Source organism: Schistosoma mansoni, assembly GCF_000237925.1.
Source record: "Schistosoma mansoni, WGS project CABG00000000 data, supercontig 0515, strain Puerto Rico, whole genome shotgun sequence".
NCBI classification, from domain to species: domain Eukaryota; kingdom Metazoa; phylum Platyhelminthes; class Trematoda; order Strigeidida; family Schistosomatidae; genus Schistosoma; species Schistosoma mansoni.
Genome location: NW_017386326.1, coordinates 6,180 through 19,274, shown reverse-complemented (window position 1 = coordinate 19,274; position 13,095 = coordinate 6,180). Strand labels below are relative to the sequence as shown.

General features: G+C 36.9%; 1 protein-coding gene across 1 annotated transcript; it reads left to right on the top strand.

Annotated features, from left to right (window-relative positions):
- Smp_160030 (strawberry notch-related) lies at positions 1-12,854 on the top strand (the record flags this gene model as incomplete). Its single annotated transcript, XM_018792186.1, is given in 6 exon segments — positions 1-4; positions 256-275; positions 289-669; positions 6,311-6,408; positions 7,266-10,170; positions 12,798-12,854. Coding segments are annotated over 6 exon segments (3,465 nt in total), but the record flags the coding sequence as incomplete, so codon positions are not given.
- Between the last annotated feature and the right edge of the window lie 241 nt (positions 12,855-13,095).

Below are 13,095 nucleotides of genomic sequence, written 5' to 3'. Positions count from 1 at the left end.
CTACTTTATAACATATCAATTGAAGATTCTGTTGAATAATGATAACAAGCATGAAGGTATTATCAAGAGCGGTAAAGTGGATGAATATATATTTGATCAATTATGACCATTCCGGAATAAAAATTTCAAAAGACACATGGAGACACCTTTTTTTAGAGAATGAATATTTATGTAGTAACAACCATAGAGTCTTATAGAATAACAAACAGTCAGGCAAATAAAACCCAAAAAAACCTTAGGATAAGAAAACAATTTGTTATTGCGAATATGAAATATAATATTACTTAACTGAATGACAAACTACCAAATGCTCGGATTGTTTATGCTAGTGCAACAGGTGCCACTGAGCCTCGTAACATGGCTTATATGACGCGTCTAGGATTGTGGGGAGATGGGACACCATTTAAAACCTTTAATTCATTCATCCAAACACTTGAGCGACGTGGTGTAGGTGCTATGGAGTTGGTTGCTATGGACATGAAACTACGTGGGATGTATATTGCACGGCAGCTCAGTTTTCATGGTGTGAATTTCAGCATTAATGAAGTACTAATAGAAAACGTCAAATTAGGGCATGAAAGTTTTATCCAAGTCTATAATCAGTCAACTGACCTGGTTAGTGTTCCTTCATTTTTCTCTTTTATCTCAACACGATCAGTATACTCCGATGGTTAATACGTAGTTTGTTTAACAAATAATTATTAATATTCTCTTTGACATATGGCATGCATTAATCACTATAGGTGTTATGTTCAGTATATTTTTTAGAAGCACGTGGAACTAACCACTTTAAGCAGAAACCGCGAAAGTGAGACACTTTTGTTTATCCGTCAAGTATATCTCTAAACATCGTAGTAGCTCACGAATTAGAGTACAAATTTTCTCTAAGTGATGTAACTCAAAGTTCAATTTAATTCGATACCTTCAACTGACCGAGTTAATTGTAGTAAGCGGCATTCATAATTGCACATAGACATTATGATATAAAAGATTAAATAATACGCAGAGCACTTAAACACTTCAAATTTCACTTTTTGTTTAGCATTCACTTGGTCACATTTGTCATGGCAATAATTTAGATCATTTGATTATGTTTACTTCTCAATATGTCTCATTAAATTTGAAGTTTATTTGCTACAGTTGCTATTGTTTTTACTTTTTTTTGCTGTTCTTATTTATTTAAACACATGAACATCGGAGCGAATTTGTAGTACTTCATTCGAGTTATGAATACGGGTCTAGGAAGGACAACAGATATCGATGTTGAGGCTTTCTGAAGACATAGCCAACTCTATCTGTTGTCTGATCTGCATTAGTGTACGAACGTTAAGACAAGCCAGTTTGAATGGTATACGTGGTTTCAGAAAGATTGGTTCAGTATTCGTAGTCGGTGGTGGCATTTAACATTCGACCAGTCAGTAACTCTAGATCGTTTAAATAGGACAGGCCTTTCACCATAGGCGAGTGGCTTTATAAGTCGAAAAATAAGTTTACACAAAGTGAGAATAGGAGAGAGTATATAATTAACGTAGTATATTAAAAAAATAATGTTATCAAATAAATGTGAATTGTGTGGGTTTTAATTCAAGCCAGAACAGTATTCCCAGCAATTGTCATTTCATTTGATTTGTGTGTGTTGTGATCCTGCCCGGTTGCCCAGACTGAAGTCACACTTAGACAATTTCGGAAACGAGGTTGATCCAAATGTTGCTTGGGACGATTTACGAATAGCTGTGGAAACAGAAGAGACATCTACTGGTGGTTTGAACTAAACGGTTACGCAAAACAGGTGGAGTTCTGCGACATCTGTCACACTATTATACTCGTAAGCTTATTCCAACAGGCTCCAAAAATGATTAAGAGTGGAAACAAATCATATCTTGGTTAACCAACAGTCTAAGGATCGACCATGAGCAATGGTAGGCAACGAAAGCAAAAGAGAGGGAAAAGGCAGCGGCTTTTGGTAACACTATACATCTTTTCAGACTAATAACAGAAACCTGAATTAAGAGGTCAAGAGTAAGCGAGGCGATCTCGGAAAAAGATGAGACTCTTATCTGCTCTCAGTCCAGACGTTTAGAACGATAGGCGGAACAATTTAAGGAGCAGTTCAGCTGGCCTCCAGCTACCCACCATTTCCACAGCTTGAATGGAACATTGAAGTAGGCCCCTGACTCTAACTGCAGTTCGAAAAGCTAAAGCTAATCTGAAATGAGGGAAGGCAACTAGTCCAGATGGATTGGCTCCATGGATCTTAAAGGATGGTGGTCCGATTTTAGCGATTAGGTTGACTAATATTCTGGCTAAAATCTGGGAGACGGATGTAATCCCATCCGACTGGTCACAATCTCTGATTGTTCCAATATATAAGAAGGAGCCAAAAGCATCCTGTGATAACCAAAGAGGGATTAGTCTGACTAACATAGCATCTAAAATACTAGCCTCAATAATTATGGGGCGCCTAACTAAGACTCGTGAACTGCAAACACGAGAAAATCAGGCTGGCTTCAGATCTGGTCGTGGCTGTATCGACCACATATTCACCATTCGTCAAGTTTTAGAGCACAGACATGTTTATCGGCGTCCGACAATGATAGTTTTTCTTGACTTGAAAGCAGCATTTGACTCAGTAGACCGAGAGGTTCTGTGACTGTCTGTCATTGGAAGGTGTACCTCAGAAGTACATAAACCTTATAAAGCTCTTTACGCAAGCATTACTAATGGTGTTAGAGCTTATGGCGGACTGTCATCTGAGTGGTGTCCGTCAAGACTGCTTATCATCTCCATTTTTGTTCAATTTCATCATAGACCTACTGCTGGAAATCCATTCATCACTAAACTTACTGCAGCCACGTAAAAATTAGGTACTTCGTATCTACAGGTGTTATAACTTATTTTTTTGTTTAGTTTATTGTAAATAATGTTATTAAATACTACTAACTGTTCTCTTTCTCATAAATTATTTAGTGGGTATATGCATATCGCTTCTTCTCAGAAGCATCACGTTTATTAGATCTAAGCGACCGTTATCGTAAAACTATGTGGGGACAATTTTGGTCTGCTCATCAACGATTTTTTAAGTATCTTTGCATTGCTGCCAAAGTGGAAACATGTGTTGAAATCGCTAAAACTGCTGTTGATGAGGGTAAAGTGAGTTGATATTTGTTTTCTTTCTTTTTTTGCCGAATTATACTTCCCAAATTTTAACGTAGAGTATTACCGTAATTTTACATATTGTGTTTCTATAAAGATAGTGTTTATTTTCAACTTGTCAACTAGTTACTACAACTTTTATGACGAATATAAGAGAAAATTACTGCAAGATCTTCACTAGTTCCTATGCAGAGTCATATCTGATAAAATATCAAGCCAATGAGAGTTGCCCCAACTCTACAACTCTAACCAGACGATCGTATTGGACCGATAGATGACAGTTCTATATAGCTTCCCCTTCCGTTACACCATACTACCACGTTATAAACTGATCATCTCCACACTTCCCACTCTGTCTCAGTATGAAAAAATAATGCGTGATGTGGAAGTCGCTTGAATGACATATGTGACACATGTCCAGGCCATAGAAGCCGTTTCGAGTTGGCAATATTAATTAATTTGTCTTCACTGTGATTGAACACGCGTTGCCAAACTTCAGAGTTGATAACAGTGTTGCCAATGAATGTCAGCAATCATTCGGAGACAATCATTCTGGACTTTACTTCTGCTTTTGATTCTATTCCAAGACACCTCTTACTTAACAAGCTGATTCGCATCGACACTGACAGCTGGATAACCAATTGGCTACGTTCCTACCTTTCTGGAAGAGAACAGTACACTGTATTTGAAGGAAAGTGTTCAACATCTCTACTGTCTACTGTAGGTGTGCCACAAGGATCTGTTCTTTCACCTCTGCTCTTCTCTTTTTTTCTGCATGATCTGGCCATCTTCCACAGAAAACACTTTTGTAAAATATGCGGACGACCTCACTGTATGTATGCCAATTTCTACCTCCTTACATCCTATAGAAATGAATGAGTTTTTATCTCGTATTGAAAGGTGGTCTGTTGGCAATGGTCTCTTACTCAATCCATCTAAATGTCAAGCTGTTAATTTTAGCTTGAGACATGGACAGAACCTATACTTCTATGTTGGGATCCCAAAATGCTTGTGCCATTGGAGACTCCTTAATAAACACAGTGTCAAGGATCAAATATCTTGGTGTTACTTTTTCCTCTGATCTTTCTTGGTCTTCTCATGTTTTACTGTTATCGAAAAAAGTTTACCGTTTGACATACTACATAAAGAGGCTGCATGCTTTTGGGATTACTCGTCATTTACTCTTACAATTTGTAAATTCCTGCATATTACCTATTATTTTATATTGTTCTCCATTATTCTTTCCCGGGCTTTTGAGAAAAGACTTTGCTATTTTGCGTAGAATGCTGAAGGCATTTTGCAAGGTATGTGGTGAATCTTTTGAAGTCATTGTTAATATGCTTGTGGATAGACATCTTAAGTCTTGCAAACTCTTGGCAGGTGTTATCTTATCAGATACTAACCATCCGCTTCATTCATATCTTTCTCCTTGTATATCTTCTGGTAGAACGAGACGTAAATACATTAAAATCCATGCACGCAAGCAAATCTATAAAAGTTCTGTAATACCTTACTTAGCAAATTTACTTTGTGACAAACATGCTGTTAGAGTTGACCTAGTAAATAACCTGTCTTCTTAAGCATGTCTCAAATTCGATAATTTGTATAAAGTCAGATTTTCCTAAACCTTTTTTTTAAATTTTATTTCTGTTTTTTCGGGTTTTTTTTGTTAAAAAACTTGTTGAAATAACTCGTGCTGAGAATTCTATATTGTACCAGATTATAATATTGAATAAAGCCATTAATAATAATAATAATAACAATGATAGAACACAGAGAGTTGTTGAACATCCTCAACTAGAGGTCGGGTTTCTCAGGCACTGGGAAAAACTGATCTAATTAACTAACTGAACTGATGCAGCGTTGCAAACTCGACAGTTTACACTCAGACCAACATCACGATCGTCCAGATTAGCGAAAGCCTGTCTCGCCCTCACTATATGTTGGTGTGAAGTATATATCATGCCTACAGAAATTGGTTGCAAACTGACTGAGATCTGGATAGGTTGAGTATCATCGTACAGTAAGACAATATAGTGTGAATACTCTAGATCGAAGCTTTCTTTTCAAATGACAGACCTACATCACTAAAACTCACTTCCATCAGGGCTGTTTGCAGAATGTCATCGTTGTAAAAGTCGAAGTTGTCACAAACACGGCTTATTCATTCTTTCCAGTTTACTGGTATTGGTCTTAAAACATTATCTGGTTTGATATTTTGTTCCAGTGGAAGCTGCAGTCTTCGCTTTTATTAGTCTGTATAGGACGAGATGTTTGTTTCCCACCAAAATACGAGCTATGTGCAAACAAAGCTGTAAGTAGAATCTAGATGGATGCTCTAAAACAGGTTTCGTGTATGCGTTCCCATTGGTTGTAGCTTATCGCTCTTATTACGATACCAGCTGCATTAAAACCTAATGCCGAAGCGACAAGGCGTCTAGATAATTGCTCATTTGTCGGTCGATGTAGAAAGAATTATTAGTACTGCACTTGAGTCTTGAATTCGGGTCTCAGAAATATAGCAATTCAAAGAAACGTGGTATTAGTTAGGTCGTATCAAGTTCCTTATATTATACGATTCAAAATATCAGCTGAACATTTAGTCCGTGCAAAACTTTTACCATAGGCGAGTAGGTCTTATAAAATGCGGATTATAAGGAATAGGAAGTCAAAAAATGAAGTAAATTTGTAGATCATGGAGTCGTTGTAATTATTGTTTATGTTTGTAGCTAAGCTAAGCGAATAAACTCGTTTCTTGATGAGATTCTATTGATCCATCTTAGCAATATGTGATTCTCTTATGACGTATAAATAATACTGTTGAGGAGTTCACTTATTTGAATGTAGGCTCTACAACGTATTCGGTTACTGAGTCAATTTTTTAAATGCAAATAGCAAAATACCACGCATAAGTTTCATCCATACACATCATAAATAAATTCCACATGTTATTGTCGGGATCAAACAATCACTAAGCAACCCGTCATTACCAGTGGCTGTTACTAATTCATTTCATATTTTACACGTTGTGTAATATAATCCTTTATGTTTACTATTTAACGTCATCTGATTTGACTTGTAATCGGGTTTTTTTCTGTGATCCTTTGAGATACGGTAAATGTTGCTTATAATTAATATCTCTGTTTTTTTTACCCAGTGTGTTGTTATTGGTCTTCAGTCTACTGGTGAAGCTAAAACTCTAGAACAAGTTGAAGAATATGGTTTAGAATTAGGTGAATTCGTCTCAACTGCTAAGTAAGTTATTGTAAACCTTGATTTTAATATATATCCATAATACAGTTTTCGATAACTTCCACTTCGTTATGTGGTTTACATTTGGACTCTATTGTTTAAATACATTTTCAAGCAATGAATATTATTTAGGTAATTATTTTTTTAAGCAAAGATGGATAGTGGCTAGCTGTGAAATCCAGGACGCGTGTTTCGTCCTATTTGGGACTCGTCAGCTGGATGTATCTCCATCTCAGAGTTGATAATCACTCTGGGACTCGAACACAGAACCTTTCGCTTCAAATACAATCGCGTTATCCACTCGGTCCCAGAGTGAACATCAACTCTGAGATGCAGGTACATCCAGGTGACTCGTCCCAAATAGGACGAAACGCGCGTCAAACTGGATTCCACTGCTAACCACTATCCATTTTTGCTTACAATGCTTGTGAATTTAGGCTATATCGAGGCAATACGCACAGTATGCACATATGCCAATTAGAGACTGACTAGTTGCAGTCCTGAAAACATCGATGGGAAGATTCAAACAAACAATACTAAGTAAATAATTTTTTTAGTTTACTTTCTAGGAACATTTTTATAGGTATTGTTGTAGGCTAAGTAAATGACATCATTACAAAGGGAATATATATATAAATTTGTATGGAACAATATAGGCAAAGTTGTTAACAATGTTTCGCTTGATACATCTAAGAATCTAGAGTCTTTGTCAGAACCATGTAACTTACTACATATGTAGAACCAATAAGCCGTATATTGTGGAAACATGAAATACGTTGGTCATATTATCTATATATTTTCAATCAATGTCCATCATTGGTATTATCATATTTATTTGAAAAAATTCTTTTTCTTTACAGGGGTGTGTTCCAGTGTCTAGTTGAAAAGTATTTTCCAACTCCAACAAATGTTGATAATTTCTCTCTCCGAGGGGATAAATTAGCATCGGCAGGTGATCGTAGTTCTAATACAACTCTCAATAGAGCAGGACGCGCAATAGCTGCTGGTCAAGGAAGTGGTCTTGGTTTGAAAGATATTTTAGGCGAAAAAATGCTTGCAAAGCTAGTTGCTGGTGGTAGTTTATCTGGATCGAAATTAAATGATGATTATGAGACTTCCAGTAAAGTTGATGGTGTAGGATCTGGTTCTGATGACGATGAACATTCTGATGAGTCAGATGATGATGATGATTCCGATTTGAATAATCCTCAAAAAGCTAATGGTTGTAACTTATCAGATGGAAATTCATCATCTGATTATTACGATTCAGACCTGGAAGTGAATTCATCAAACAATTCCAGTCGAAATCGGTCTAAAAAGTCCGAATCTTCTAAAAAACAATCTCATTCCGGCAAACGTAAACAAAAGTATAACCAAGTTGGTGGTTCACCAAGTTGCTTGTCAGATGATTCAGATGAAGATTGGGATCCTGACGCATTATTTGACAGCTTTCTAGCTCGCAATATGACTCTGTCCAATTCCACCACTAACAGTGATATAACCAAGCGATTCGATGACAGCAAGCACTTTGGAGATGATATTTGGGGTGATGAGTTGACTCGGAAATTATCACAACAGTATCTTATGGGTCGCGGTTCAGGTGCAGCTAGTCAGTCGATGGTTGTTAACAACGAACTGAAGGTCTCTCCGGAAGAAGCTAAACGACAATGCATTGAAATGCAAAGTTTACTTTTGCGTTTCATTGAAAAGCTTGGTCCAAAGCTACCTCCCAGCTCCCTTGATGAGCTGATTGACAAATTGGGTGGACCCTCACGGGTTGCTGAGATGACAGGTAGAAAGGGTCGTATGGTGATGGGGGATGATGGCCGCGTTTCCTATGAATCTCGTCGTGAAAGTGACGTCAATTTAGAACTACTTAATCTTACAGAAAAACAACGCTTCATGAATGGCGAAAAACTCATTGCTATTATCTCTGAGGCAGCCAGTAGTGGTATCTCTCTTCAGGCCGATCGAAGAGCAGCTAACCAACGCCGACGTGTTCACATAACACTGGAACTTCCTTGGAGTGCAGATCGTGCAGTCCAGCAGTTCGGTCGTACACACCGATCCAACCAGGTTAGCGCTCCAAAATATATCTTTCTGATTTCTAATTTGGCTGGTGAGCAGCGCTTCGCCTCTACAGTTGCTAAGCGTTTAGAATCTCTTGGTGCTCTGACACACGGTGATAGACGAGCCACAGAAACTCGTGATTTGTCCCAGTTTAATTTGGATACTAAACTCGGACGAGAAGCTTTAGAGTTAGTATTACGTGCTTGTATTTGGGGTGACGAAGGCATAGTTGATCCTCCAAACGACTATATAACTGACACGTCTTTGGACGTTACTGTCGATCGGGACAATTTAAATGCTCAGTCTTTCTTCAATGATGTTAAAGCTAGTTTACAGGGGGTAGGTTTGTCTACTGGTCGATGCCGTGAAAAGGATAGTAATCAAATGTCTAAATTTTTGAACCGTATTTTAGGTATACGTGTTCATATTCAAAATGCACTCTTTCAGTACTTTTCGGAAACATTAGAAGAAGTTACCAGACGTGCTAAACGTGATAATCGTCTGGATCTCGGCATTTTGGATCTTGGCACTTCTGGTCAGAATTTGGAAATAGCCTGGACCAAAAGTTTTGATACATGGTTTTTATCGGAGTCTACTCAAGTTCATTTACACAAAGTAACTGCTGAACGCGGTTTACCATGGTCGGCTGCTATGGAAATATACACTCAGCATGATGGTGTAAATGACGGTTTTTATTTGCCCTCCGCTGTTAGTAATAATAAAATTGTTATACCTGTTCTAGCTGTATATGTAAAAACTCGTACTATGCGATCAACCAATAAACCCGATTTGAAATTATATCGTATCTATCGACCAAATACTGGTATGCAGGCACGACCAATTGAACTCGAGAAGTTACAGGAACGATATACACGCGTTTCTAATCCTTCAGATTGTCAAGAGCCTTGGAGCCGGATATTTAAAGAAAGTGCTAGACGTTGCATTCATATGTTACTTCATGGCTTTTGTTCATCAACTATGCAAAGTCGAACATTATGTGAAGTCGGTTTACGAACGCGTAATTATTATGTTCTCAGCGGGTCAGTGTTAAATGTATGGGCTAGGATTGAGCCTTTTCTTCAGATGCGTTCAAATTCATCTCGTTGTATGCAAGTTGTACGTCTCAAGTCAAAGGATGGAAAACGCATTATTGGCTCCCTCATCCCTCAAGAATGCGTCCAGGATGTTTTGGCTTGCTTGTCACTACCTCCTGATTCAGAGCACACATCTTCTAGTGATAACTTGGATAAAAAGTTTGGTTTGCCTCACAAGGAAGAATCTTCAGGAACTTCAAATAATTTTATTCTATCACCTCATATTCCTAACGTTCCTTGGCCTAGGGGTCAATCTTTAACTGTAAGGCCTACTCAGCAGTCTAAAATATACAGTGGTCGTCCACCTTCGTTTATTAATCAACGACCCAGTAATATTATACGAAAAAAGATTCCACCTCATAATGTTGGAAATATGTACCGTGGTTCACTGTTTACTCAGAGTTCATCTGAACAACGTCGTTTTGGTACACTGCGAGAAACTTTAACCACTGATTTTAGTCATATACCGAGTCATTCTAATGGCTACCAATCTACCACATTATCACAATCTCATATATCCGATTCTAAAGGCGCAAGTCCCATACACTCCAATACTTCTATTCGAAATTTCGGATCTACTCGTCTTAATTCTAATACGAAAGTAGGAAGCCGATTGAATGCTGCTCTATCATTGCCATTACTCTCTGACAGTCCTAATATTCAATATCAAACAGGTAGTAGTAGTAGTAGTAATAATAATTATCCTTCTACACCAATCAATCATGTAGATAACTTACCATCATCTAGTATCTTACCTGTTAATAGTTCAAGTATTTCTTCTAACTTCTCAATTAATACAACTAATAACATTAAAAATACTTCAACAAATAAAGTGACACGTTTCAAGATCAAATGGAAAGATGGTTAATACAAAAAAGAGTAAAAGTTCCATGTAAAAAAACAACAGTCTTTCTGTTCTTTTCCTTGTAAAGTCAATCAATTTTGTACTTTTTACTTTTAATGGTATAATACACTAAAACAAACATGTGTTATATAATTTGATTATATTAAACTAAAGATTATTCATTGTTTAGTTTATTGAATTTATTATTTTTCTACTAGAACTATCAATACTACTTAATTACTAATTTAAACATAATTTCATATAAATATGAACTCAGTTGTGAAAGTGTTCTATAATACAGTAAATGAAAATGATATCACCCTTTCTTCTTCTTCTTTTTCTTGTTGTTGTTCTATTTGTACATAGTCAATTTTTCCTTGTAAAAGATCTATCCATGAAGATATATGACGGTATATTTTGTTTTATTCTGACTACCTCTTCAAAAAAAAAGGATATTGTATACCTATTTGATTTTAATCTTTCTTCCCTATTCCTTTCATTTTGATTGGTTACTTTTTAAGGTTTTCGTTTATTATTCATTGCATATATATGTGTGAATGAATTTTTTTTTCTATTCTTAACAAATTCCCGTTTACGGTATATGTAGAAGAGAATGACCAGTTTGTACTTGTTTCTTATTACAGATGAATAAAATAATTGAACAAAATGATAAAAATATCTTTCTACATAGCTCTCTGTATATGAGTAATCAGTCAGTCAGTCAATCAGCTACAACGTGGAACCAGGCATGTTTATACATCATCGGTCCAAGTTGCCATACCTCGTTAGCACAACGAGATGAACACTGGATTCATAGAAGTAGTTAATTTAGTGGTGATGATAGTATATAAAAGATAGGTTGTATATAAGGATATAGTATAGGAAGGAAGGAAGTTATGAAGCAATTTTAATCTCAAGAGTGTATACACTTACGACATTGTGATCGATTCTGAGCCATGTCACTCACAGTCTCCAACCATTGGTTACGATAGTCACGCGGATCCCAACCAGGTAGTCTGCATCTACCAACATGGCTCAGACTAGAAGTTAGTGACTTTAAGCACTGATGTCACGTTTTGGTTTGGCCGCCCCCAACTTTCTTTCAACCATCGCCAATAGTAGACAGCATAGCGCGTCGTGGTAATGGGTGTTCAGGCATACGTAACACGTGGCCCAACCATCTCAGTTGATGAAGATTCATGGCTTCATTAACTGATTTACCATCATTCCCTAATACCCTGTGTCTAACCTCACCAATACTTATCCGGTAGTCCCAGCATATGCGAGCAATATTTTTAATTTTAACATTGCTTATTCGGCTGTTTAAACGTGCACGAGCAACGCTTCACAGACACCTGTGGTCGAATACTAGTAACCAACAAATCTATTCGTGAAGGCCATTTTTCACAGTCATAAAATAATACGAGACGGATTGCGGAGTGGTAGATTCGTCCCACGACTCGGGTGTATCTCGTTTATTCCATAATTGGGAAAAAGTCAAACAATCTCTGAACCACCTGTTCTGATGAGACTATAGGCCCTCTATCTGGCTCCATAACGAGTGACGATGAATGTACCGTAAAATTAAAATCCTACTCAACTCCGTATATTAAACCTAGGCTAATGTAGTTTAAGCAATATTATTAATAAAAACTCGAATACCAATTATTTTGATAAGGTTAATTCCAAGTATTCATTAACAGCAAGGTGAAAAGTGGAGAGGAGAAGGTGAGTTTCTCAGATCTCCCTAGCTAAAACATGGCTTATAGCCATGAAAGATACAAGTGGGCATTTAGACATATATGATTGTACACGCATGGGTGAAAAAATTACCCCGTGAGCGAGATCGTGGATGAGCACACTATAGGACGAAATAGCTGTCCAGTACTTCACGGTTTTCAATGGTGGTCTAACATCAATCGGTTCATGATCTCAATCAAAAAATATATATATTCTTTAGATGTATGGATATCATGCCGAACTATTTAGGACCGAATACTTTCGTGTTACAGTTATTGTTTTCCTGAAATACCTAGTTAATCATTTTAATAAATCTAAGGGATTTATTTAATTCTTCGAAAAGTAGCAGTCAAATTCTAGATACTCTTAAGGTTATTCACACTAATCTTCCGTATTGTAGAGGTATGGTGAACTGAGTGTTCATGCTTGGTTGCTGCATACGTGTTTGGGAAATGCAGCATAAATCGGTGCTATGAGATTCTAGACTTTTCGATGGTTATCACTGTCGTTCTATCTGATCTAGTATTCAGATGTTGAGTACTACAGTATTACAGCTTCAAGCACGGTCCCAAGAGACATTGAATAGCATTTCAGGAACTCAGATGATGAGATTAGATAGTAATTTTGTTCACATGCTATTAAAGGTGTATGAACGATTGTTCAGACTGAATGAAGCACTTCTTGATAAACATGAAAACTAAATTGGATTAATGATTGTCTTGTCCAATTGGGATTATGACTTCAGAGCTAAAGAATAACTGCTTAAGACGGGCTATACGCTTTTTTGAGTAGTTTTAACTCTGTTAGCAACGAGAAAGATAGTTATAGAAAATGAGGTGTTCTGTTTTCAGGGTTTGCTATTTGTATTCTCTCATTCTGTTGTATGAAGGCGAATAATAGAGACTCTGGCTATATGAAGTGTTACAATATATTAAGTCAGGA